Source organism: Alosa pseudoharengus, unplaced genomic scaffold (genome assembly GCF_046254945.1).
Source record: "Alosa pseudoharengus isolate Yale_2024_CS ecotype anadromous, Long Island Sound unplaced genomic scaffold, YU_APseudo_1.1 YU_APseudo_1.1_scf_5, whole genome shotgun sequence".
Taxonomy (NCBI): Eukaryota; Metazoa; Chordata; class Actinopteri; order Clupeiformes; family Clupeidae; genus Alosa; species Alosa pseudoharengus.
In genome coordinates this window covers 29,329,687-29,353,686 of record NW_027468837.1, presented here as the reverse complement: position 1 = coordinate 29,353,686, position 24,000 = coordinate 29,329,687, and the positions used below count along the sequence as shown (strand labels likewise).

The window sequence follows — 24,000 nt, the reverse complement described above, 5'->3', positions numbered from 1 at the left end:
TAAGGAATCGACCCAGTTTCACCAAAAGGAGGCCATGTTGCCTTCTGTTTCGAGTACGAATGAGGAGGCCTTAATGAGGTTGGTTTGCATACCATTTTACATATGGACTGCCCGTCCTGGGGATGCTCAGGGGAAACACATTGTCATGGGACAGGTGGTCATCTTATCGGTCATGTTCACTCATGGGTGCACACACCCTGCTGATGACTCTTATTAGTGCATAATTCATGCCATACTTATACAGCACACGTGATATGCATGCAGACCCAGAGAAATACAAGCACCATGAACACATTTGGAATATCCTGGGCACTACCTATTCTCCAATTATCTTTGTTTTCATCTATTGCATCACCCATGATACATTGTTTTTTAGCCACTGTTCAATACACAACACCCCCATGGCAAGTTGAATGTTATAGATTTATCTCAAAGAGAGATGTGAGAAGCATGTGTAAGGGGCTCTGAATAGCATCTGAAGGCACAGTTTAACCACATACAGTGATCGCTGCTGGCTGGCATTGCCTCGCAGTGTAATAAGAGTCACTGAACTCAGCTGTGATGTAGGGCAAAGATGTAAGTGGCATCGGTCAATGTGCAGCCATGTGCCATCAGCAGAAAGCGTGAAACAAGGCCAAACACACACACACACACACACACACACACACACACACACACACACACACATATGCACACACACACACCGCCATGCAGGTGGACATATAAGTGGGGCAGGTCTGGGTTACGGCACATTATCCAACACACTCTGTTGATAAAGGAAACATTTGCTGTAACACATCTCACTCTGCTGTTGCTCTGCTTCACTCTACTGATGTCTAATGGTTCCCAGTCTGAATCCCAACATATTTTGGCTAAGCTACAGTCTTGGGGTCATGCTGTAACCTGAATTGACTCTGGGATATCTGAGCTCTTGTGTTTCTGGAGTGGTAGTTGTTGGTGTCCGCATCATAGGCTTGTGTGCCGGCTGGGTATGTTGCTGATCGGGTCATAAACGGCCACAGCAACAAAGAGGAATGACTAAAGAATCTGTGATATTGATTGGTAGTTGGTATTGAAGAATTTGTTGGTATTTGTGAGTGCCCGTATAAATGGCTTACAGTTTGGCGAGGCATGTTGCTGATTGGATCATAAAAGGTCACTGAGAAGAAGAAGAATAACCAAAGAATTTGTCGGTATTTGTTGGTAGAGAACCCATCATGAGTGTGGGTCTGGGCCCCAGTGAAATGCTCTCCAAGAGTTCTGCTGGTGATGTTTTTGACCCAGTGAAATGCTCACCAAGAGTTCTGCTGGTGATGTTTTTTGCCCACAAAGGTTGCTTTGTCAGAGATTTTGTTTTTGACAGTAAATAGGCTTGGTTGTTGCTCGCTTGGTTGTTGATCTCTCCTGTGTATACTTGAAAATAAGATTGTAAGATGGTGTGTCATCTACACGAGAATCCCAACTGCATTTCCTGTCCAAAGGGGGTTCCTGACTGGACATCCTGCAGTCATTCATTTGTCTCCATTGTGTGTGTGTGTATGTTTTGGTGTACGTTGAGTAAGCAAAGACTCACTTACATTCTCACGGCATGTGTGTTGGCTGACACACACATGCACACACACACAAACACACACACACACACACACACACACACACACACACAGGGGCTGTAGTGATGCACGTTTAACTCTATATGAAAATTACCACTCTAATGCATCCTTTAATGACACGCGAGGCACCGAGGCGGACTAATGACAGCTTTGGAGCAGAGATAATTCCTGTGATTATCTGTCCACTTTCCTCACTCAACTTAAAAGACAAAAAACATTAACGCTCTGGTAATTACTCCAGCTGAGGGGCTAAACATTGTCAAAGAGCTATTTATATTTCAGAGTGGACTAAACATCTCCAGAAAACGAGAAATGACCATGGGACTTGGGTTTCTCTCTCTCTCTCTGATAATGTCAACTCTTTTCATGCAAATATTGTATATAAAAAGGTCTGTTGTAATGTCATACTAATAGTTTTTTTGTTGACTTATGTGTTGATATGTGTACTTAAGTACTTTGCCGTGATATGGGAGTAGTTGCAGTAGGGCTACACAGTGGTGTTTAAGGAGTCCTTGAGTCACATGATGGTTAATGCAGGGGTTTTAAACATCTCTCTCTCTCTCTCTCTTTCTCTCTGTCTCTCTCCCTTGTTCTCTGTGTTTTTGCCTCTCGCTCCCTCCCTGAGTTGGCTGCGACTAGCGTGCGTGATCTTTAGCGGCTAGTGCAGTCATGCTAAGCACACGCTGTTAAAGGTTAACTCATTAGCTGCTGCAGATTGAAACGAATTTCATGCAGCATTGACCCTTGTGTCTATTTTAAGTGTGCGTTAATATTCTATGCTAAGTGCAAATGTAATCTCAATAATGCACTAGTGTGTGCGGTGGAAGCCTGCCCTTTACAGGAGATATGTGTTCATGCCGTATAGTACTTTGTGTGTATGTCTGTGTGTGTGTGTGTGTTTGTGTGTGAGTGAGAGAGAAAAAGAGAGAGCGAGAGAGAGAATGTGAGTGTGTGTGTGTGTGAGAGAGAGAAAGAGAAAGAGAGAGCGAGAGAGAGAATGTGAGTGTGTGTGTGTGTGTGTGTGTGAGAGAGAGAGACAGAGAGTGAATGAGTGTGGGTATAGTGCACTCCGATGATGTGCATGTGATGTGTGTGTGTGTGTGTAAGTGTGCACTTACCGTGTGTGTAATTTGTGTATGCATGTGTGCGTGTGTGCGTGGTCAATAAGCATTTGTTGATTTGAATGAAGAGCAGTGAGGGGAGGATATGGGGACAGGGACAGCTGGAGGAAACCAATGATAGACAGAGGGATGAGGTGGAGGAAAAAGAAAAGGATGAGAGTGAGTGACAAGGAGGAGAGAAAGAGAGGGGGGAGAGAGAGAGAGAGAGAGAGAGAGAAAGAGAGAGTGAAGGATGGCATAAAGGCTGACTGCACAGTGTAAGGCCCAAACATGAGGTGAGGATGGCGCTTAATCAAGCAGCAGTTGAGCTGAGAGGCAGGGAGAGGGAGATAGATGAGAGAGGGATGCATACATAGATAACACAGACAGAACAAGAGGGAGCAAAGAGGAGAGAGCAGGATAGACAGAACAGGAGGGATCAGAGAAGAGAGAACAAGATAGACAGAACAGGAGAGAAGAGAGGAGAGAACAGAGAGGAGAGAACAGGAGGGAAAAGAGAGTAGAGAACAGGATAGACAGAACAGGAGGGAGAAGAGAAGAGAGAACAAGATAGACAGAACAGGAGGGAGAAAAGGGGGAGAGAACAATATAGACAGAACAGGAGAGAGAAAGGGGGAGAGAACAGGACAGATAGAAATGGCACAGCTGCAGAGAGGTTGGAGTTGAGATGTAGATTAAATCGAAAAGAGAGTGAAAATAGGGACAGTCTACAGCGTTCCCATCAACACAGTCTACAGCGTTCCCATCAACACAGTCTACAGCGTTCCCATCAACACAGTCTACAGCGTTCCCATCAACACAGTTTACAGCGTTCCCATCAACACATTCTACAGCGTTCCCATCAACACATTCTACAGCGTTCCCATCAACACAGTCTACATCGTTCCCATCAACACAGTCTACAGCGTTCCCATCAACACAGTCTACAGCGTTCCCATCAACACAGTCTACAGCGTTCCCATCAACACAGTCTACAGCGTTCCCATCAACACAGTCTACAGCGTTCCCATCAACACAGTCTACAGCGTTCCCATCAACACATTCTACAGCGTTCCCATCAACACAGTCTACAGCGTTCCCATCAACACAGTTTACAGTGATCCCATCACTCAGCTGGAAGAGCAAAGGGGCCGACAACATCAAAGTCACAGGTTTGATAAGAAGGGAGCCCACATACAACAGGAGCCAAAGACAAAACAAGTGCATCTATGCGTCAAGAATAAATAAGTCAAGTAAACATAAATAGGTTAGTTACAGTAGGCTTGAGCCCTGCTGGATTATGAGCAGAGCTATGCTCACACTGCACACATAGTGGATGTTGGACTCACCGAGGCCCACTTGTAATAATTCCTGAGGGGATTCTTCACCATGACGCTTACCTGCGGTATGACAGAGGGGATTCCCCAAGTGCATGTGTGAGTTGCAGGGCTCAAATTGGAGTGGTTTGGTTTTTGGATATCTAACAAATGCCCCCCCCCTCTCTCTCTCTCGTTTTCTCTCTCTCTCTCTCTCTCACACACACACATACACACACACACACACACACAGACCCAGATACATATGAAACTGGGTACTGGATGTGGTGAGTCATTGAAGGTAAGGGAACAAACACAAAGATACCATCTGCCTTATCTCTTTCTTTCTCCTTCTCTCTATATCTCTGTCTGTCTCTATTGATTCTATTCTTACTCTCTCTTTGGCACTTTCTTTCTGTTTTTCTTTCTTAACTAGCTCTCACTGTGCCCAGCTCCCGTTCTCTCTGTTGGTGTCTCTTCTCTCTCTCTCTCTCTCCCTCTCTCTCTCTCTCTCACTGTCTCTCTGTCAGTGTCTTTAAAGTCAGCTGGAGGCAGAGCGATGGGGAGAGAGGAGCTCTTTCTTTTGGATTTTCGCTGGCGATCGATTATCGAGCGCAGCCGCAGGAGTCCTGCTTGGTCAACACAGCGCAGCTGAGCCGCGGCCGGCCCGCCCGCCCGCCCTCCACAAAACTCCACACCGGATTAGTCCAGGCAGCCAGCGCCTAATCAATGAGCCAAAAATACACATACCAACACCATTGACACATGTGCACACACAAACACACACTCTTTCACACACACACACACACACACACACACACACATTGCCAAGAGATGTATGCATGGGGAATCAGAATGTCAGGGGAGAATACAGTGATGGGGATGACATGAAGAACACAAGTCAGCCTTCTAGGATACACACACTCTCTCTCTCTCTGATGTATAGCATTACAAGACAAGCCCATTCTGCTGTCAGGTGGTCAAGTGTGTGTGTGTATATATACAGCGGGGAAAATAAGTATTGAACACGTCAACATTTTTTTCAGTAAGTATACTTCAAATGAGGCTATTAGCATGACATTTCCAAACATTAATGCCCATAAGTAGAGTTATGTGTAATAAAGTGGAATGACACAGGGAAAAAAGTAATGAGCACACCTACTGAAATTTCTCAAATACTTTGTGGAAAAGCCTTTATTTGTAATGACAGCTTTAAGGCATTTCCTGTAGGACAAAACGAATCAGTCGCAGTAATCAGGTGTGATTTTGGACCATTCTTTTAAATAGATAAGTCTTTTAACGTTGAAGATTCCAGGGGTCCCTCTTGTGAATCCTGATCTTTAGTTAACTTACAAAACTGTGCAATTGGATTCAAGGTCAGGGCCTTGATTTCCTTTCTCTGAAACCAATTGAGAGTTCCTTTTGCTGAACGCTTTGGATCATTGTCCTGCTGAAAGGTCTAGCCATGTCTCACCCTCATCATCCTGATGGTTGGCAAGATTCTCCCGGAAAATAAAATGATTCCATTCATCATTCCTTCAACTGTATGAAGTCTGCCAGTACCATGAGATGAAAAACAGCCCCACACCATGATGCCTCCACCTCCTAACCTTACCGTTGGTATGATATTTTTAGGGTGATGCACAGTGCCATTTCTCCTCCAAATATGGTGTGTATATGATATGCAAAAAGTTACATTTTGCACTCGCCTGACCAGAATACATTCTATCAGTATTTCATAGGCTTGTCCAAATGTTGTGCAGCAAACTTTCAGTGAGCTTCGACATGTTTTTTTTTTTCAGTATTAGTCATGCGGGGCATAAAAGCCATGGCGGTGGAGTGCATCACCTATGATTTTCTCTGTAACAATTGTTGTTGCCTCCAAGTCTTTCTGGAGCTTTCTCCGAGTGGTCCCTGGCTCTTGGGCTACTGTTCTGACTATTCTTCTGACTTCCTAGTCAGAAACCTGGCAAGGAGATCCTGTGTGTGTTTGTGTGTGTGTATGGGTGAGGGCGTTGTATGTGTGTTTGTGTGCGAGATTGTATTTACAACTTAGATTGTACTACAGCCTGGCCAGACTGTCTGTGAGATGCAGCAGCATATTTATGGCCTATTTACTGAGCATCTCCTCCAGTACAAACCAGCCTAATGGACTCCACTGCCCACCACTTACGCCAACATTTGATTAAGTCGCCCAATCATTTATCAGCCTGATTAAAGCAGCCAATCATTTATCTGCATGCCAGTAATTGGCAAGTCATGACCGTGTGTGTGTGTGTGTGTGCGTGTGTGTGTGTGTGTGTGTGTGTGTGTGTGAAGTGTGATAGGGATGAGGGAGATGTGATCGATTGACACCTGCGACGGGAGGTAAGTGATAAAACATCCGTGTACAGGATAATCATGAGGCAATCGGCATCCTCACTTGGAGATAACCAGATGGATCCTTATTCAATTAAGATGACTTAACGATGGTCGCCCAGCTTCTGTGCATATATACTCCAGAGACCAGCTGTTCACTTGGCATTATGTGCCAGCGCGATCCTGCCTCTTTAAGCCAACAAATCTCACAGCTCACACAGACAGATGCACTGCTACTGGGTTCCATTACTGAAATGGATCACTTCAGTGGTTTTCAATGTTATTACAATGCATGTATTTATTCACAAACTCTGTTTATAATGTGTTAATAAAGTCTTTATTACATGTAACGGGTACTGGACACTGATGCTTGCTAATCAGTTCTTTTGTGTGGCTAAAAAGCAGTCGGTATGTGTGTGTGTGTGTGTTTGTGTGTATCGGCTGACTGGCAGACACACTAATCATCTGCCGATATCCCTGAGCACTCTGCCCAGTGAAGTGAGGAGTGTGTGAGAGTATGTGTGCGGTGTGTGTGTGTGTGTGTATGTGTGTGTGTGTCGGTTGGTGTGTGTGTGTGTCTGCTCTGTTCCGCCTGACCTCTCTCCCAAACCACCATCTCATTCCGTCGTCCAGAAGGCTGAGCGCTCAGGGAGCCCCACCGCGTCTCAATGGGGGACGTATCCACACAGCAGCCCAGCCCTGATCTGGACCAGGTCTGGTCACGGGAGCATCACCATGGGCAACAACCAGTGACGGCCCGAGCCCATAGGGCCTGACGCACTTCATATAATAATAAGGCCTGGCCATGTGAATACCAAAGTCTAAAGTGAGATGTTGGAGAATGTCTGGTCTGTGCCAGTTAAGCCTGATTTCATATTTGTGGAAGGAGATTGCCGTCTTTCAAAATGACAAAAAGAGAAGACATAAGGCGTTTCAGTAAGATATTAGCATGCAAGCCAGAGACGGTGTCCTCAGGTAAAGACACAACGATCCCACTGAATTATTGAGACATAATTGTATTAATACGCTGCAGCAACCAATGCAATATTTAGCTGCATGAATATTTGACGAATGACCAAACAGCAGCATGAATAGAGGATGAGCTGAGACTGCGGCAGGCGCAGAGTCACACTTCCCTCCGCACGGGACAACCTCGGGGGGGAAGCACGGACAACGTCAGAGGTCTTAATGACGTCACGCCACGTGGCATGGGTCGCCTCGAACGCCATCTCCCTGCGGTCGACTCTCCCGCTGCCTCAGTGGCAGTGGTGTGATAGCGGGAGAGGCTGTCAGTGGAGTGGCAGGGTGGGGAGACAGGACATCTGGCATGGTGGTGGGGGGGGGGGTGTGCAGAGGGGAGGGGGAGGGGAGGTGATTATGGACCCTTTCAAGAGAGTTCCATTATCAGCATCATAGTTGGCCCCACAAGACTTCCTTTTTAACATTCCATATGTTATCTTAATGCAGAGGAAGTAGATTGGGGCCCAAATAGAACGTTCAAGCATTGTTTTTGTTTTTATTGTTGAAAGGGTCTATAGAAGTGTCTAAAAGTGAGGAGGAAAGAATCACTCACATGAAGCCACAGAAGAGTTGCTTGAAGGAGTCAGTGTGGAGGGAGTCATTTACGAGTTCAATGAAAAAAAAGAATCACTCACAGGGAACCACAGAAGAGTTGCTTGAAGGAGTGTGGAGGGAGTCATTTACGAATTCATTGAAAAAGGAGTCAGAGAAGTGGTCTGCAGAGAGTCGTTCAGAGGAGTCAAAGAAATTAAACGGGAGTCATTTGCACGGGTCAGAGAAGCACTGAAGGAGTCATTAGAGTGAGAGAAGTGATAACGGGGGGGAGGTTGGGCGGGGTGGGGGGTGGGGTGAGTCAGGCCTGAGGTACACAAGCTGCACAGGACGCAGATAAAACTACTGCTGCCACTGTCAGAGCAGATGGCATTATCATCATCTCCAGAGTATAGCTGGCTAATGAATACATAAAACACACACACACACACACACACACACACACACACACACACAAACACACAAACAGACCAGAGACACACAGACCACACAACACACACACACATACACACACACACACACACACACACACACACACAACACACCACATGCTTTTAACAAACTAATCAGGCTTGCTTGTCAGAGCAGCATTCATGAATGATAAGATTTGAAAGAATGCACAAGCATACAATAATGGTGCGCTCTCCATCCTCATACACAGACATTGGGAGGAACCAGGGCTGCGTCAAAGACAAAAAAAACTTGTTGGCAGTAGCGGGGGAGCTCTACACTGGCTTCATGTTAAAACAGATGGGATGTTACTGCTGCATCCTTATTAGTTCTGTTGCTGAGGGACAAAAAAATACACCCACTGTCTCTCTCCAAACAGAAACACACACACACACACAAACACACATGCACAGAGATAATAACCAAAGTGATACAAGGTACGTGATATTGATGTGTTGGTGGACTCAGAGGTAATATATGAGCTTCACAAATAGGTGCAAGGCTTATTAGGCAAGCGTGCACCGCACACACACACACACACACACGCACACACACACACACATACACACACACAGAAACTCTCTGATGCCTGAGAGGAGAGGATAAAAGGAAGCACGTGGCTACAACAGTGGAAGCTCAGGTGGAACTCAAACACAAGGTTACATGTTTCCCACAGGACAGCATTGTTGGTGACGCTCTGGGTGGAATGTTTGCTCTCACATGTGCACTCACACACCTGACAACAGAGGGTCAACAGAGAAAATAACAACAGCTACAAAACATCAACAAAAAAAGAAAGAAAAAACTGCTCTTCACAGGGACTGGTATAGTGACACACACACACACACACACACACACTTACTAGCCATCAGCCAAGCCCTCATACCAGATTAGCTTCTCTGCATGGGATGGCCACCTAAATTAATGAGGTCATTTAAGACTGTAACTCCCTGGAGAATGTTGGACAGAGTCTTTACAAGCCCGGCATAAATAATGGAGGGGGGCCTGGCCCGTGCCGTTCTGCGCCGGGCGTCCGTTTAGATGAGTTATACTCCTCCGGCGCTCAGTCGCCTTGCATTAGCAGAGATTTGTCAGGCAGGAGACTGAAGTTAGATTCGGCCATTAATCTGAATGACAGTGAGGCCGTGTTCCTGCCACAATTATAAATCTGCACGAAAAACATAAATTGTTACGCTTCGGAGAAAAAACGGGTCCATTCTTTAAAAGAGTGTACACACAATCCTGTACTAACGCGCGCGCGTGCACACACACACACGCGCACACACACACACACACACACACACACACACACACACACACAAAACCACCATTTCCTATAGATTTGCCACTGCTTGACTCATAATGTTGACAGACATTTATCTAGAGTTCCTGTTAATGGCAGGGTGTTTGTGGAACAGTTATATGCACAGAGATGGCATCAAACAGGAGAGAGGGGAGGGGAGAGGAGAGGAGGGGGGAATGAAGGAGAAAGAGACAACAGATAGAGGATAGTGAGAGAAGAGATAGGAGAAAAGATAAAGAGAGGAGAGGAGAGAGAGAGGAGAGAGAAAGGAGAGAAAGGGAGAGGGGAGGAGGGAGAGAAGAGATATGGAGAGAAGGGAGCAGAAAGATACAGAGACAAAACAGGGAGAGAGAGAAAAGGAGAGAATAGCTGGGTGAAAAGAGAGGAGAGAGAGAAGAGATATGGATAGAAGAGAGAGAGCAACAGAAAAAGAAGAGAGTAGAGTGAAAGGCCTGCAAAGCACTCCATTAGGATTAAATGAGCAATTCTCTCCCTGGAATCAAGCAAGAGTGGCCAAGAGAGAGAGAGAGAGAGAGAGAGAGAGAGAATGGGGAAAGAGAGAGAGAGAGAGAGAGAAAGAAAGAGAGAAAAGGGGAGAATGTGTGTGTTTGTGTGTGTGTGTGTGTGTGAGCACTTGTTTTCTGAATTAAGATCATTTTAAGATACAATTTCACTGCACTCCTTTGATACATTTCATTAGAAAACACATCATGCATGGCGGCCCTGCTTTGTAATCCCTGCTCAAAGAGAACTCATTCAGCCGGTTGTTTTGTGTTTGTGTGTTTGTTTGTGTGTTTGGCTGCTTCCATGAACCAATCATCATTCTGTGCTAGCGCTCAGAGTAGCAACGCTCCCTTCCCCCCTCCGTAAAAGCAGAGGGAACTCATACATTTGGATATTCACACAACCAGTGGAGATTAATATATGGAATACACAACACAGAGGAATATCCATATAGACCATGACCTCCTTAAGATGAAATGGTGGCTCTTTAAAGAAGCCTTAAGGAAGAAGCAGGGCATTTTTAAGGAGCCATGAATGCATGCCAGGCTTATGGGCAACCCATTCTAATGCAGTGCTACTACCATACAAACACACTGGTTCTTATTACGAACCCCTGCGTGTTCCTCCTAACAAGATGGTCTTATATAAGACACTCGGTACTAGATTATTCATTAAAGCCAGCCACCCACCCAGATAAGTACTGTTACATGTAAGTCCATCAACTACATAGTATGGAGAGCCATTTAAAATAAAGTGCAGGCGGTTCAACTTGTCTAGACTGAGATGCATGGCTCCATCATGCAGAAGAGGAACACGACACACGCAGCAACGCTGCCGTAGAGCTCTGTCAGCCACAGAGTGTGTTCAGGGAAGATAGGGAGCACCGTCAGTCTGGGCTCTTTAATTGGGATGCCGCTTGGCAAAGGCTGGCCCCAGGAGAGCTACTGCAATCATTTCTGCCTGTATGTAACTATCGCTGCTTGTTTAAATGCACAAACATGTGCACTAGTGTGTGTGCGTGTGTGTGTGTGTGTGTGTGTGAACCACTTAGGAATGCCCACATGTGTTTCATTAGTATGCAAGTACGGTATGGATGGGTGTGCATATGTCCTCTGCTATGGACACACACATGTACCCACACACGCACACACACAGTCGCACACACACTCACACACACACACACCAACGACATCTGTATGTGTCAGAGCATGGTGCATGGCTAAGATAAACACGAGGAACAGAGCGCACTAATTAAAAGCAAATGAACGTGAGCTCATTAATCAGCCAGCCAGCTGCAGTGCGGTCGAGGAGCGATGTTCGCCGACACCATTGCCTTGCCGAGCAGGTCTCTGTCTCCACCTGGTATTGGCCCACAGAGGTGAGACGGGCTCTCGGGGAGGTTTTGATCTGTAGCGCCCCTCCTGGACTGGACCCCCCGAAAGGAGGGTAGGGCGGACACAGTTTTCTGTGAATATCTCGAGAACCGTAGGGTTTAGGAGGACCACCTTTTTTTTGTATGTTGATCTTAAGGGGCCATGTCAACCCATTCCATAACCACTCATTTCATGTATAGCGCCACCTAGTTAAAAACGAAAAAGTAAAAATTTGGTGTTGTAATAGCAGGTATCTGTGACCTAACATGGTCAAAACTGCACGAAATTGGAAGTGTAGGATCATTATGACACCCTCTGAATGCACGCCAAGTTTCGTGGAATTCCGCTCATGGGGGGCCATACAATAAATGCATTTATTTTACTGTACACCAACTGGCCTGTAGGTGGCCGGACAGTTTTCTGTGAATATCTCGAGAACCATAGGGCCTAGGAGGACCACCTTTTTTTGTATGTTGGTCTTAAGGGGCCATGTCAACCCATCCCATTACCACTCAATTCATGTATATCACCACCTAGTTAAAAATTAAAAAGCGAAAAAGTAGGTGTTGTAATCACAATATCTCTGGCTGACATGGTCAAAACTGCACGAAATTGAAAGTGTAGGATTATTATGACACCCTCTGAATGCATGCCATTTCGTTCATGGGGGGCCATACAATAAATTAATTTATGTGTACATTTAGTGACCATACACTAACAGAGTTTTCTGTGAATATCTTGAGAATCGTAGGGCCTAGGATGACCAATTTTTTGCGTATGTTTGCCTCCAGGGGTCATGTTAACCCATTCCATATGCATACATGTGCATAAACAGATATTCACACACGCACATACATAGGCTCCAATTTATTTTTCCGTCGGTGGGTGCTCAAACAATTAAATGCCCAATACCAACGCCCATGTGTATTGTTGCCATATGGTTTTTGAGAAGTAATGTATGCATTTCAACACTTTAGGAAATCAACAGCGGCCGACACACAAAACGCCAATACAGTTTGCGGGAGTCCATGGGCGTCACCCCTGAGGACATTTCTTAAATGCTGTTAAGCAAAGGCACAATTTTTATGCACTTTCTGTCACCTACACTACGCCTAAATCACGCATGATCCGTCGTTTGACTCCTTAACAGTTTACGTAACTCAGAAGGTTAATTGCGTTAACCCAAAATAAAAGGAAAAACACTTTGCTTTGTTTTTATAAACAGAATTATATTTCGTGTTGACATCACGCCTTTAAAAAAGGGAGATATAGCCTATCCATCCAGAAGCGCGCATTAGCCGACAGTAAGTGGAGGCAGTGGTTCTCAAACTTTGCCATATCCTACACTGGTGTAAAAGGCATGTATAGTATCATATTTTTTTGTAAAGGTGCCAGGGATATTATTAGGCCTATGAATGGTGTGCCTTCTCACAAAAGCATAGTCACTGGGCTCAGCTAGATGTAGCGTTCTCCTTCACCAACCTGTGAGCCTATGAGGCAGTCACGTCGTCAGTGGCACTCTTAGGTCCTTCTCATCTGCTGATACAGCAACATGAGTATTCCACTATAGCATTGCTCCTCATTGCCTTACTACTTTCCTTTTCAGAATGTTCTTTCTATCCATAATCATGACTCTTTCTTCAGTGAATTAGCAAGATACCATCAGAAACCAACAATCATAAAACACCTGTGCGTGCGCTCTCTCTCCCTTGCGCATGAAGCTGTCTGCGCGTTGTAGGCTAGATTTGTGTGAGTTCTTTCTATCTGCTTAACTTTTGAGAGTTGCGACCACCTCATCACATTAATAGGCTATGTTATAGATGTTCTATGAGGTACCAGTGTTTAGCTGTGTCACAAAACAATAAGCTTTGTCAGACTACTTTTAAAATGATATTCAGGGCTATATACATTTTAAACATTCGGGGCTGAAGAGGCCTTGCGTTAATTCTTCAGGTGGGAAGTGTCAGGAATTTTCATACGAGAGACGCTCTCATTGGTGGTTAGGATATGGAGTAGGAGATTAACAGCAACATAGCCAATCACATTATGCGAGATGCTGAATTTAACATCAACTGCGATGTTTGATTTTAAATTAATGTAAATTTATCCGGGACTGTAAGCTGGCACACGTGGGTGCTCAATATTTTCTGTGGGTGCTCGAGCGACGGAGCACCCACGGTATCGGCGCCTATGCGCACATACATTCACAGTAATCATACGCAGGGCTCCAGACTAACTTTTTGCACTGGTTGCACTGGTGCGCCTAACTTTTTTTCTTAGGTGCACCAGCACAAAAGTTAGGTGCACCCAAATTTTCAACCACATTGCATTTAACACCGCAGCAGGTTCACTTTTTTTCCTTAATTACTGTCCTATATAGGTTGTCCTATGACTTATGATTTACAATTCTACAAGAAAAGTAACTTAATGAAGTGTTGGTGGTGCTTTAAGTGCTTCACTGAGCTGAAATTTAAACTTAAAACATCTCAAGATGAATTAAATAAAAATAACAGTGAGTAAATTAACAGTGCACGTCTTTTAAGGGCTTCAAACTGCACATCTCATGGCTCAATGTCTTACATACTATCCTTCATGATCTTTAGGCCTTGGCTAAACCAGCTCGCCATAGCATCTTCCATAGAAATGTATATGAGCACAATTTAAAGAGGGATTTTTATGTGATTTTGCAATGATGATTGCAATAATCATTTGACAGCCCCACAATGCAATTTACTTTTTAATTTTAGTATTTTTAAATTTTCAATAAGAACATCACTATGGTTAATGCAGTAACGAAATGGTAGGCCTATTATTATAGGCTATTGCAATGACTTGCCATGCTCGATCTAAATGTGTCCATTCAATTCACCGTACACAATGACCACAGTTATACATGCAGGGAATATTTGGGCTTTAAATGTAGCAGCGATATTCGGTTTGCGCCAAATACCGGATTAAATTGACTGATGCCATCAGAATGAGTTTACACTCGCGCGCAAAACAAATATTGCTGTTGAAAACCGGGTTACTCCCTGCATGTAACTGCGGTCAATGACGCACTCCTTTTCGGCGATATCTGTATCTGTCGTTCGGGAAGGCCTTGTATGCATTGTTCACAATTTTAAGATGTCTTTTCATCTGCAATGACTCCTATAGATTTGGCGCAAGTGGCATTCCTGTACATCGGGTTTACGTTCAAACTATTTTTCTGGTGAATAATTATTTCGACTGATCTTGGTGAAGGGAAGTTTTACTAGGCCTATCGTAGGCAACGATAAACTTGATCATCATCTCGGGCTCGTCTGATCGGTTTGCTTCTGCCAGCCGCCGAAAGGCAGTGGGGAGAGGGGACATTTATCTCGACCTATGTGACCACACTGTAATGCAACTATCCACTCTGTTTATCTGACGGGTCTCTGACCTCTGTCTCTATCTGCAGCACACGCATTTTCAAATTTACACACAGGCACTGGGCCACAGCCAATCAGAGGGGAGGTCCCGCCCTTCACTATCTGTGATAGGTTTAAACCACGAAATTGGCCAAATATGTGTCTGTTATTGAACCAAAGGTAGAGTTTCAATGCGGACACTTTTTCCTCTTGAATAGCTGGTTGCACCTGTGCGACCTCCGATTTTTTTTGTCGCACTTTTGAAAAATTAGGTCGCATATGCGACCAAATTGGTCGCACTCTGGAGCCCTGATACGTATGACACATACACTAGACATACTGTATGCACGCATGCATGCACATGCACACACAGGCACACACACAAACATGTACATGCACACATGCACACAATTCAAGAATTTCTTAGAATTATGAACAGGCAAGATGGGGGTGGGGTTGTATAAAATGTATTTTACATGTGAAATCTATGAACTAATCATGTTTTGGTACTTGTTGTCTAGCAGATACCAGTGAGAATTGAGTGTGCATAATGCAATTCAGTGAGACAGTTAGAATCATATATGCCTTTCACCTTTTGTTTTTAGCCAGCAGCCAAACCAGCAGATACCCTGACTGAGCCACTAAACAAATATCAATCCCAATGTCCTATTGCAGTGACTGGGACACTGTACTGCAGGAGATGTTTTCCTTTGCATGAATGTTAAATTGAGGTCCTGACTCACCATGGTTGTTAAAGATCCCATAGCACTTATCGCAAAGAGTAGGTGGTTCCCTGATTTGCTTTATTTATGTACACATACATAAAGACACACACACGTAAAAACACACACACACACAAAGACACATCAACACACACACACTACACATGCACACACACATACATGCACACACACGACACGCACAAACACGCACACGCACACAAACACATAAACACACATACACACACACACATGCACCCATACAAACACACCTACACACACAAACACAAGCACACACACACACACACACACACACACACACACACGTACACACACAAAACACATATACACAAAAACAACCACACACTCTGCACACACTCAATTACAAACACACAAAAAAGGAACAAAGTAGGAAATAAACACAATTTGATAAGCGTAACTTATTTTTTTGTGGAAAAAATGTGCTGGACTGGGCGGCGGTCATTCCTGGGACATTACATTTTTACACATTACTTTACATGGACTTTGTATATGGTTTATTCATAAGTAAAAAATATTTAGACATTCATTTTGAAAGCATCATTATGGCAGCATTTATTTTAAGGTGCTTAAAACTTTTTAAAGGGGTGGTTCAGGATTTTGGACATAAGATCTCATTTCCAAGTAAGCAAGTGTGATATTTATCAGTGGAGACCGTTTTCAACACATTTCATCCAGTCCTTCTAATTGCAGAGTTCGCAGGTGCTAGGCTAGCGCAAGTCAACGGTATATGCTAGCCTGCCACTCCAAAGTACACCCGAGGCAAATTCCAGACAATCGATGTAAATGTCTGTGTTGATAGAATAGTGTGAGAAATACAACTACCCTCGCATCGCGTTGCAATAGTTATACTTTGGTCCCTGAAGTTGGTAGTAGTCATTTTGCATCTCAGCGGCGGACTGATATTACCAAGGCTACTACTAGGTATCCCCATTGGAGTGCGCTTTACTGTTTACTTTTCGGCGCAGTACTACTAACCGGAGCAAGTATAATTCCGCCGCTGCTAAGAAACTAGTCCCTCAAAATGTAATGCGATCGTTGAAATGCAAGGATAGAATAACGTTAGTGTGGAGGCTATCCTATAAGCCTCGGCATGGATGGCATGGTGTTCTCAACACGTAGCAGAAAGAATCCTAGGTCCAGGCATTGGCTCTCTTTGGGTGGTGTTCCCGTTTATTATGAATGTATCAAAAATGTATTACATAAAATGGTACTTTGCCCAGTGCTGATTAAAAAAGGTGCTGTTGTGCTAAAATAAATTGCTGTGGCGTGCTGTCGGTGGAGTGGGTGCTCACGGCTACGGTAAGAACCGTGTGTTCCCCGCCATCCACACCTTTTCCTAATTGATTGCCACACCTGTAAATATACCTAATTTCCAGTGACGTGCCACACCCAGTGCAATACTCCCCCAAGTGGCTAAAATAAGTAATAACTAAATTAACCTAACTAAAAGGTGGATATAAATGGCTCCTACACCCCGGCCCCATAATTGTGAATATTTACTTTAACCACAATTACCCAAATTATCTAATTTAAACTAAAGGAGCCATTTGTGCAGAGCTAATCTAAGTGAATCTTCTTTTCTTGAGCCTAGGACATCGGTGGGCAGGTCATCTAGTCAGGTCATCTATGGCCAGTCAACTAGTCGGGACCTCATCTATGACACTTCAGCTTCCATCAATAAGCAGATCTTCGTTACAGGCCGGTCCAGCTGACCCGTCTTTGTCTTCAGCTGAACTGAGCGGACAAAACCTTTTTTGTCGGGATACGTCTGAGTAATTCTTCCCATCAGCCAGGACCCTCGTGGAGCAACAGGATCCATTACAACCACAATGTCTCCAATGGAAAAGCTTCTTTTTGGTCTCATCCACTTCTGTCTCTCCTGGAGTAGCGGTAAGTATTCCCTCACCCAGCGCTTCCAAAAGAGGTCAGATAAGAACTGCACCTGCCTCCATCTTCTCTTCATGTACAGGTCATCCTTACAAAAGAATCCAGGAGAGAAGTGTGGCTTTGACTTTAAGAGCAGGATGTGATTGGGTGTAAGTGCTTCAAGGTCATTTGCATCATCAGAGGCCTTTGTGATTGGACGACTATTGAGAATGACTTCGACTTCACAAAGAATAGTATGAAAGCCCTCATCATCCAATGTTTGGAGTCTGAGCGTTGAAGAGAGGACCCTTTTCACAAGACGAATAAGCCGTTCCCAAACGCCCCCATGGTGAGAGCCGGCTGGAGGGTTAAAGGACCATGTTAGACTACTCTGCAGTAAGGCATGCTGAATCTTCTGGTGGTTTAACTCAGCAATGGCTTCCCTTAACTCTCTCTCAGCTCCTATGAAGTTGGTGCCATTGTCTGATGTCAGGTGTGTCACCTGACCTCTGCGACACATGAAACGGCGAATTGCATTTATACATGAGTCAGTGTCTAAAGCATAAGCAACTTCGAGATGAACTGCCCTACTTGCCATGCAGGTAAAGAGGACACCGTAGCGCTTCACTCTGCCCCGGCCTTTCTTCACCTCCACTGGCCCAAAATAGTCAACGCCCACATTTGTGAAAGCAGGTAAGTCTGGCATAATCCTCTCTACTGGTAGGTCGGCCATTTTCTGTTCCCCCGTCTTTCCTTGGAGGCGGCGACACACTACACACTCAGAGATGACCTTCCTGCAGGCAGAATTGGCATGAGTAATCCAGTATCGCTTCCTGAGAGAAGAAAGCATGTGATTTCTACCTGCGTGACCCAGCTGTTGATGGATATGCTTCAAGAGGAGTTTGGACACATGTTGCTCTTTGGAAAGAATGACAGGATGCTTTTCCACTTCAGGCATAGCAGCCCTACTCAGCCTTCCTCCCACCCGCAGCAATCCGTCCTCTAACACTGGGTCCAGCTTGTAGAGGTCGCTGTTTCGTTTGACAGATCCTCCGTCTTTTAAAATAGCAATCTCATCAGAAAACCTCTCTTGCTGGAAAAAGCTGATAACAGCACCTTCTGCCCTCTCAAGGTCACCTGTTGTCAGTGACTGTCCACGAAGTGCCAACCCTTTCTGTTGCATCTCGGCATGAAGGTGATTGTTTCTTCGGCCTCCATTGTTATGGCCAATGCTTTCAGAGGCTTCAAGAACCTTTCTCCTTTGGGACAATGTTAGAAGTACATCTCTAAGTCTGAGCATCCATGCCACAGACGTTCTCAGCTTCTTAAAATCTGAGAAGTAACTTAAAAACACCTTTGTTGCATTCAGTGGACTATGGGAGACAAAAGCATTCACCAGCGGATCTTTCTTCACCTCAGGGTCATCCACAAGAATCAAAGGTTGTTCCATAATTGCCCTGGGCCATTCCGCTTCCCCCCTCAAGAGAAATTGTGGTCCCTTCAGCCACCTCTCGCATGCAAAGAATTCTTCAGCACTTAGACCTCTGGATGCCTCATCTGCTGGATTCAGTCTTGTGCCAATATGTCTCCACTGTGCAACATCTGTTTCAGTTCTGATTACAGCCACCCTATTAGCCACAAATGTATGAAACCTCCTGGTCTCATTTCCAATATATTTTAAAACGGTTGTGCTATCTGTCCAGAATACTGATGGGTGTAGATCCAGCTGCAACTCCCTCTTCAGCATCTTGTCCACCCGGACAGCCAGGACAGCGGCAGTAAGCTCGAGACGAGGAATTGTTGTTTGCTTTAAAGGAGCGACCCTGGCCTTGCCCAAGATAAAAGCAACACTGACATGGTTTCTCTCATTCTCCATCCTCAGATATGATACAGTTCCGTAGCCATACTCACTAGCATCGGAAAAGTGATGCATCTGCAGGTGAATAGGTGTTCCAAAGTCTTTTGGCTTGATGCACCGTTCCACTGTAAGCTCAGTGATGTGATGGAGATTAGCCAGCCATTTGGACCACTGCTCTGAAAAGACACGAGGTATGCCAGCATCCCAGCTGATGTTCAACCTGCACATCTCCTGCAGCATCCTTTTAACAGGTAAGATAAATGGTGCAAGAAAACCCAAAGGGTCATAGATAGACGACACCACAGACAATATGCCACGTCTTGTATGTGGACGCTCTTCTATGGCTATCCTAAAGGTCAGAATGTCTGCATCTATGCACCAATGAAGACCAAGAGCTGTTTCGACAGGACTTTCCTTTTGATCCAGGTTAAGCCCCCTGGTGGTCTTTGAACGCTGTAGCTCAGGAATACTGGCCAAGACCTCGCTGCTGTTGCTTGTCCACTTCAACAGGCGGAATCCTCCCTTTGCACAGGCTTCAGTCAATTCATGCACCATTTTTATGGCTTTGGCCTCCGATGATACAGACTTTAGACAATCATCCATGTAGAAATTTTGGAGTATTGTGTTCAGAACACTGGGTTCAAAGTTGTCCTTGTAGTCTCGCACAATTCTCCTCAGTGCATAATTCGCACAACTGGGCGAAGACACAGCCCCAAAGAGGTGAACTCTCATCCTATATTGCATGGGAGCTTGACTTGTATCACCATCAGGATACCACAAGAAGCGTAAAAAGTCTGTATGTTCTGGAGACACCCTCACCTGATGGAACATGGCTTGGATGTCTGCCATCAGTGCTACACGTTCCAGTCTAAACCTGGTAAGTACGCCAAGCAAGGTGCTTGTGAGGTAAGGCCCCTGCAACAGCTGTGAATTCAAGGAAATTCCTTTAAACACAGCAGCACAGTCAAAAACAACTCTAAGGGTTTTCTTTTTCGGGTGGTATACCCCGTGATGGGGAATGTACCACACCTTGCCGTCAGCTCGTCTCAACTGCTGATGTGGTACAAGCTCAGCATAACCCTTTTCAATGACTTCAGAGAGGAAAGCTGTGTATTCTTGATGATAATCTTTGTTCCTCTTGAACTTTTTGTGGAGACTTAGGAGACGCTGCTCTACGATGCTGTGGTTGTTTGGCAGGACGACATCTTCAGCTTTAAAAGGCAAGTCAAAGCAATAGTGTCCTTCATCAAGCTGAATTGAAGACTCCATTATTTGCATGAACCTTTGATCCTCTCTGGAAGGGCATACATCATCTGATTTTTCATTAAAATCCTGATTGTATTGGGCAACCAACAAGTCCTGTAGCTTGGCGACTGAGATCCTATTGGCAGTGACAGCAGGACGGCCAAACTTGCCTTTGCGTGGCTCACCACCTCTTAACGGACCATTCACGACCCACCCCAGGAGAGTCCTTACAGCATATGGTCCCTCGCCTTGGCTATTTATTATTTCCCATGGTTCCATGAGCTTCGGCGCATTGGTGCCTATCAGTAATTCCACCTCTGCTTCAAGACTGGGAACTTTAATGCCTTCGAGGTATTTCCATCCCTCTAAGTCCTGTTGAGTGAGAATGTTATTTCTGCTCACAGGCATGGTCCTCTGAGTATAGACTTCAGGTAAGTCCAGGAAGTTTTCTTCATTCAAGTTAGAAACCTCAAGACCACTAAGCAAGAATGTGTCTACTGACCTCTCTTGGCCAAGAGTACGAAGAAGAATGTTAGTCTTGACTCCTGAAAGATTCAGTTTCCTCATGAGATGTTGGGTACAGAAAGAAGCTGAACTCCCAGGGTCTAGAAAGGCATAGGTGTTCACAACCGTGCTCCCGGACTTGGCCTTCACCTGTACAGGCACAATAGAGAGAACATATTCATCACTTCCGGCCCCAGTATGGCCACATGTCTCCAATGATACAAGTGCATTGTTGACTGACACTTCCTGTGCTTTAGCTTTAGAGTCGATGTGTAAGACAGTTGGATGTTTGCGTTCACATATATCACATGTCGAAGGCTTGTCACATTCCCTGCTAATATGACCTCTGCTCAGACAGCTGAAACACACTCTGGCTACTTTCAGAGCATCCAATTTCTCCCTGTGAATCATCCCGTCAAGCTGTGAACATTTCTCCACTGCATGTTGGCCCTTACACACACAGCATGACTCTTCGTTGTTCTGTGAAGCTGGCCCTCTGCGCTGTTGGTGCCAAGCTGCTGATGTAGTTGGTCCTGAGGCAGTATTGATGGCTGCAACGGTAGCTTGGCCTCTTCCAGTATGTCTGCCTTTGGGTTTAAAGGAAGGATCTGGCGGTGTACCCTGTAGGTCACCAAAGAGGGGGTCGGACAGAATCTTTACCTGACGCTCAATGAAGGCCACAAAGTCTGGGAACATAACTCTGTGACCACGGCGCTCCTGTAGCTCGCAGGCAACAGATCTCCATTTTTCCCTCAGTTTATATGGCAACTTCATCATAATGAGGCGAAGATTAGATGGCACGTTCATCTCCTCCATATGCTGTAAGTCTTCCATCACATTGCAACAGTCCCTTAAAAAGATTGAGAAAGACTGCAGAGCATTAATGTCATCGACCCTCATCATTGGCCACTTCATAGCCTTCTCTATGTAAGCTACAGCAATTTTCATTTCGTTTCCAAAATGTTCTTTTAATAGGTTCTTTGCTCTCTCATAGCCTTGTCCAGAAACCATGTTATAGCAACTTTGAACAAGTTCCCTTGGCTGCCCTCTGGTGTATTGCTCAAGGTAATAAAGACATTCTTGTTTATCTGTAGTTTTCTTTTCAATAGCTTGTTCGAAAGCTCTAATGAAGGCAGCATATTTAAGTGGATCACCATCAAACTCTGGGATAGCTCGTGGAGGAAGAGAGGCTAAGGCTTGGTTCTGAACCAACTGAGCAGTGATGTTGGTTTGCTGTTGCATAAGGTCGTACAGGGTAGGGTGTTGAACATTGTCATGAGGTGAATGATGCATACGTGTACTCCCTTGTGAGGTTGATGGCTGAAGCCCTACTGGTGCAGCGTTGGTGGATCGGGGTCCTGGGTCATTCCCCGGCACTTCGGACCTGTGACAAGATGGCGCGTACGACACTGAGGACAAAGTGTTACTAGATCTTACTGAAGACTGGGCTTGTGGAATGTGCAGCCTCTCTTTAGGCCGTACAGCCAGAGAATGGTCCTGTTGAAAAGAGACAGTTTTAGGAAGATGCAAGACAGGAGCTGTGTTCAATAAACTTGACGTTTGTGATTTCAAATGAGCATGAAGATAGGCATTCATGGCATCTTCTCCATTATCCTCTTCATACTCATCCACATCTTCACCACCACATTCATTTTCGAACACAGTCAACTTAGCTGTAGCAGCAGCCAACTTTGCCTCAACCTCTAGCTGTTCCCTTTTCCTTTTCAGCTTTGCCTTTTCAATTTGAAGAGCTGCTTCTTCAGCATCAAGGTCATGCATTTTTCTCAAGGCTGCTACAGACTGTAAAAGAGCAGCCCTTTCGGCTTTCGCCTTTAAATGTACAGAAATAAAACTGGAAGCCTTTGAATGGACAGAAGAGCGACCTTTACGTTTCGACCCCTTACTTGAAACATTTGATATACTATCTTCAGGCCTTATGTCAGAATTTGTTGTAGACAGCACATCAAGATTCTCATCATCCCTTTTCACAGCAGCATCAACCAACCATTGCTTCACATCATTCTCAAATTGATTAATTTCATTTGTTTTCTGTGCAAGCCAATTTTGTTGCTTTTCATGTTCAGGGTCTGGCATAGGCATTTCCAGCAAAGTAGTTTGGGTTTCTAAAACTTCTTTGCACAACGTGGAATATTTGCTAAGGCATTTCTTCACATCAGACACAGTTTGAGATGTAATTTTTCCAGTAAGAAGCTCATTAATCCGTTGCTTAATTTTATTAGCTTGCGTAAGTTGGGATTTACGATTTTTCTGCAAGTTTTCAAACAGCATTGTAAATCCCTTAGCTGTTAATTTTCTTATGCGTTTCCCTGAATCATCAACAACAGAACTCGATTTATCAGGAGCCTTATTTTCATCTATAGTCACAGAAGCGCCTTTGGCCTTGTCGGGCAATTGTCCTTCATCTGCACTCATCTTTTTGCGTTAAGCGCGTTAAGTTCAAGCGCTCAATGAAACAGCACAATAACTTTACTTATGCGGAGGCAGCCCACAGCACACATACGCACACAACACAGCGCTTAATATTCCGAGCGTCAGAATTTCTTTCAATTAACAGCACAAGTAGCCTGATTTTACAAAGCCACAGCACTGAAACAGTCTTTCATTTGAATTTCGAAGGTGTCCTAGTTTTTCCAATTCCATCGGCAGAGAAATATGAAAGAGTACCCACCAGCTTTCCGTGGTTGCAGTCTGCACTGGATAACGACGTGAGGACTTACAGGTGTTTCAACTAAGAGTTCCAGGCTCCGTAACAGGTAAGCAATCAGACGGG

At 44.8% G+C, this 24,000-nt stretch overlaps 1 protein-coding gene across 2 annotated transcripts in view; it reads right to left on the bottom strand.

Moving 5' to 3' along the window:
- The window catches only part of slc12a5a (solute carrier family 12 member 5a), a 225,554-nt gene that overhangs the window by 157,563 nt on the left and 43,991 nt on the right, over positions 1–24,000 (bottom strand). Inside the window, exon 3 of one of the 2 annotated variants that reach the window (XM_076267803.1) lies at positions 18,772–18,776. In XM_076267803.1, coding sequence (XP_076123918.1) covers positions 18,772–18,776 — 5 coding nt within the window. Of the gene's footprint in view, positions 1–18,771; positions 18,777–19,493; positions 19,513–24,000 lie in introns of both variants that reach the window. The other variant, XM_076267804.1, reaches the window with a different exon arrangement.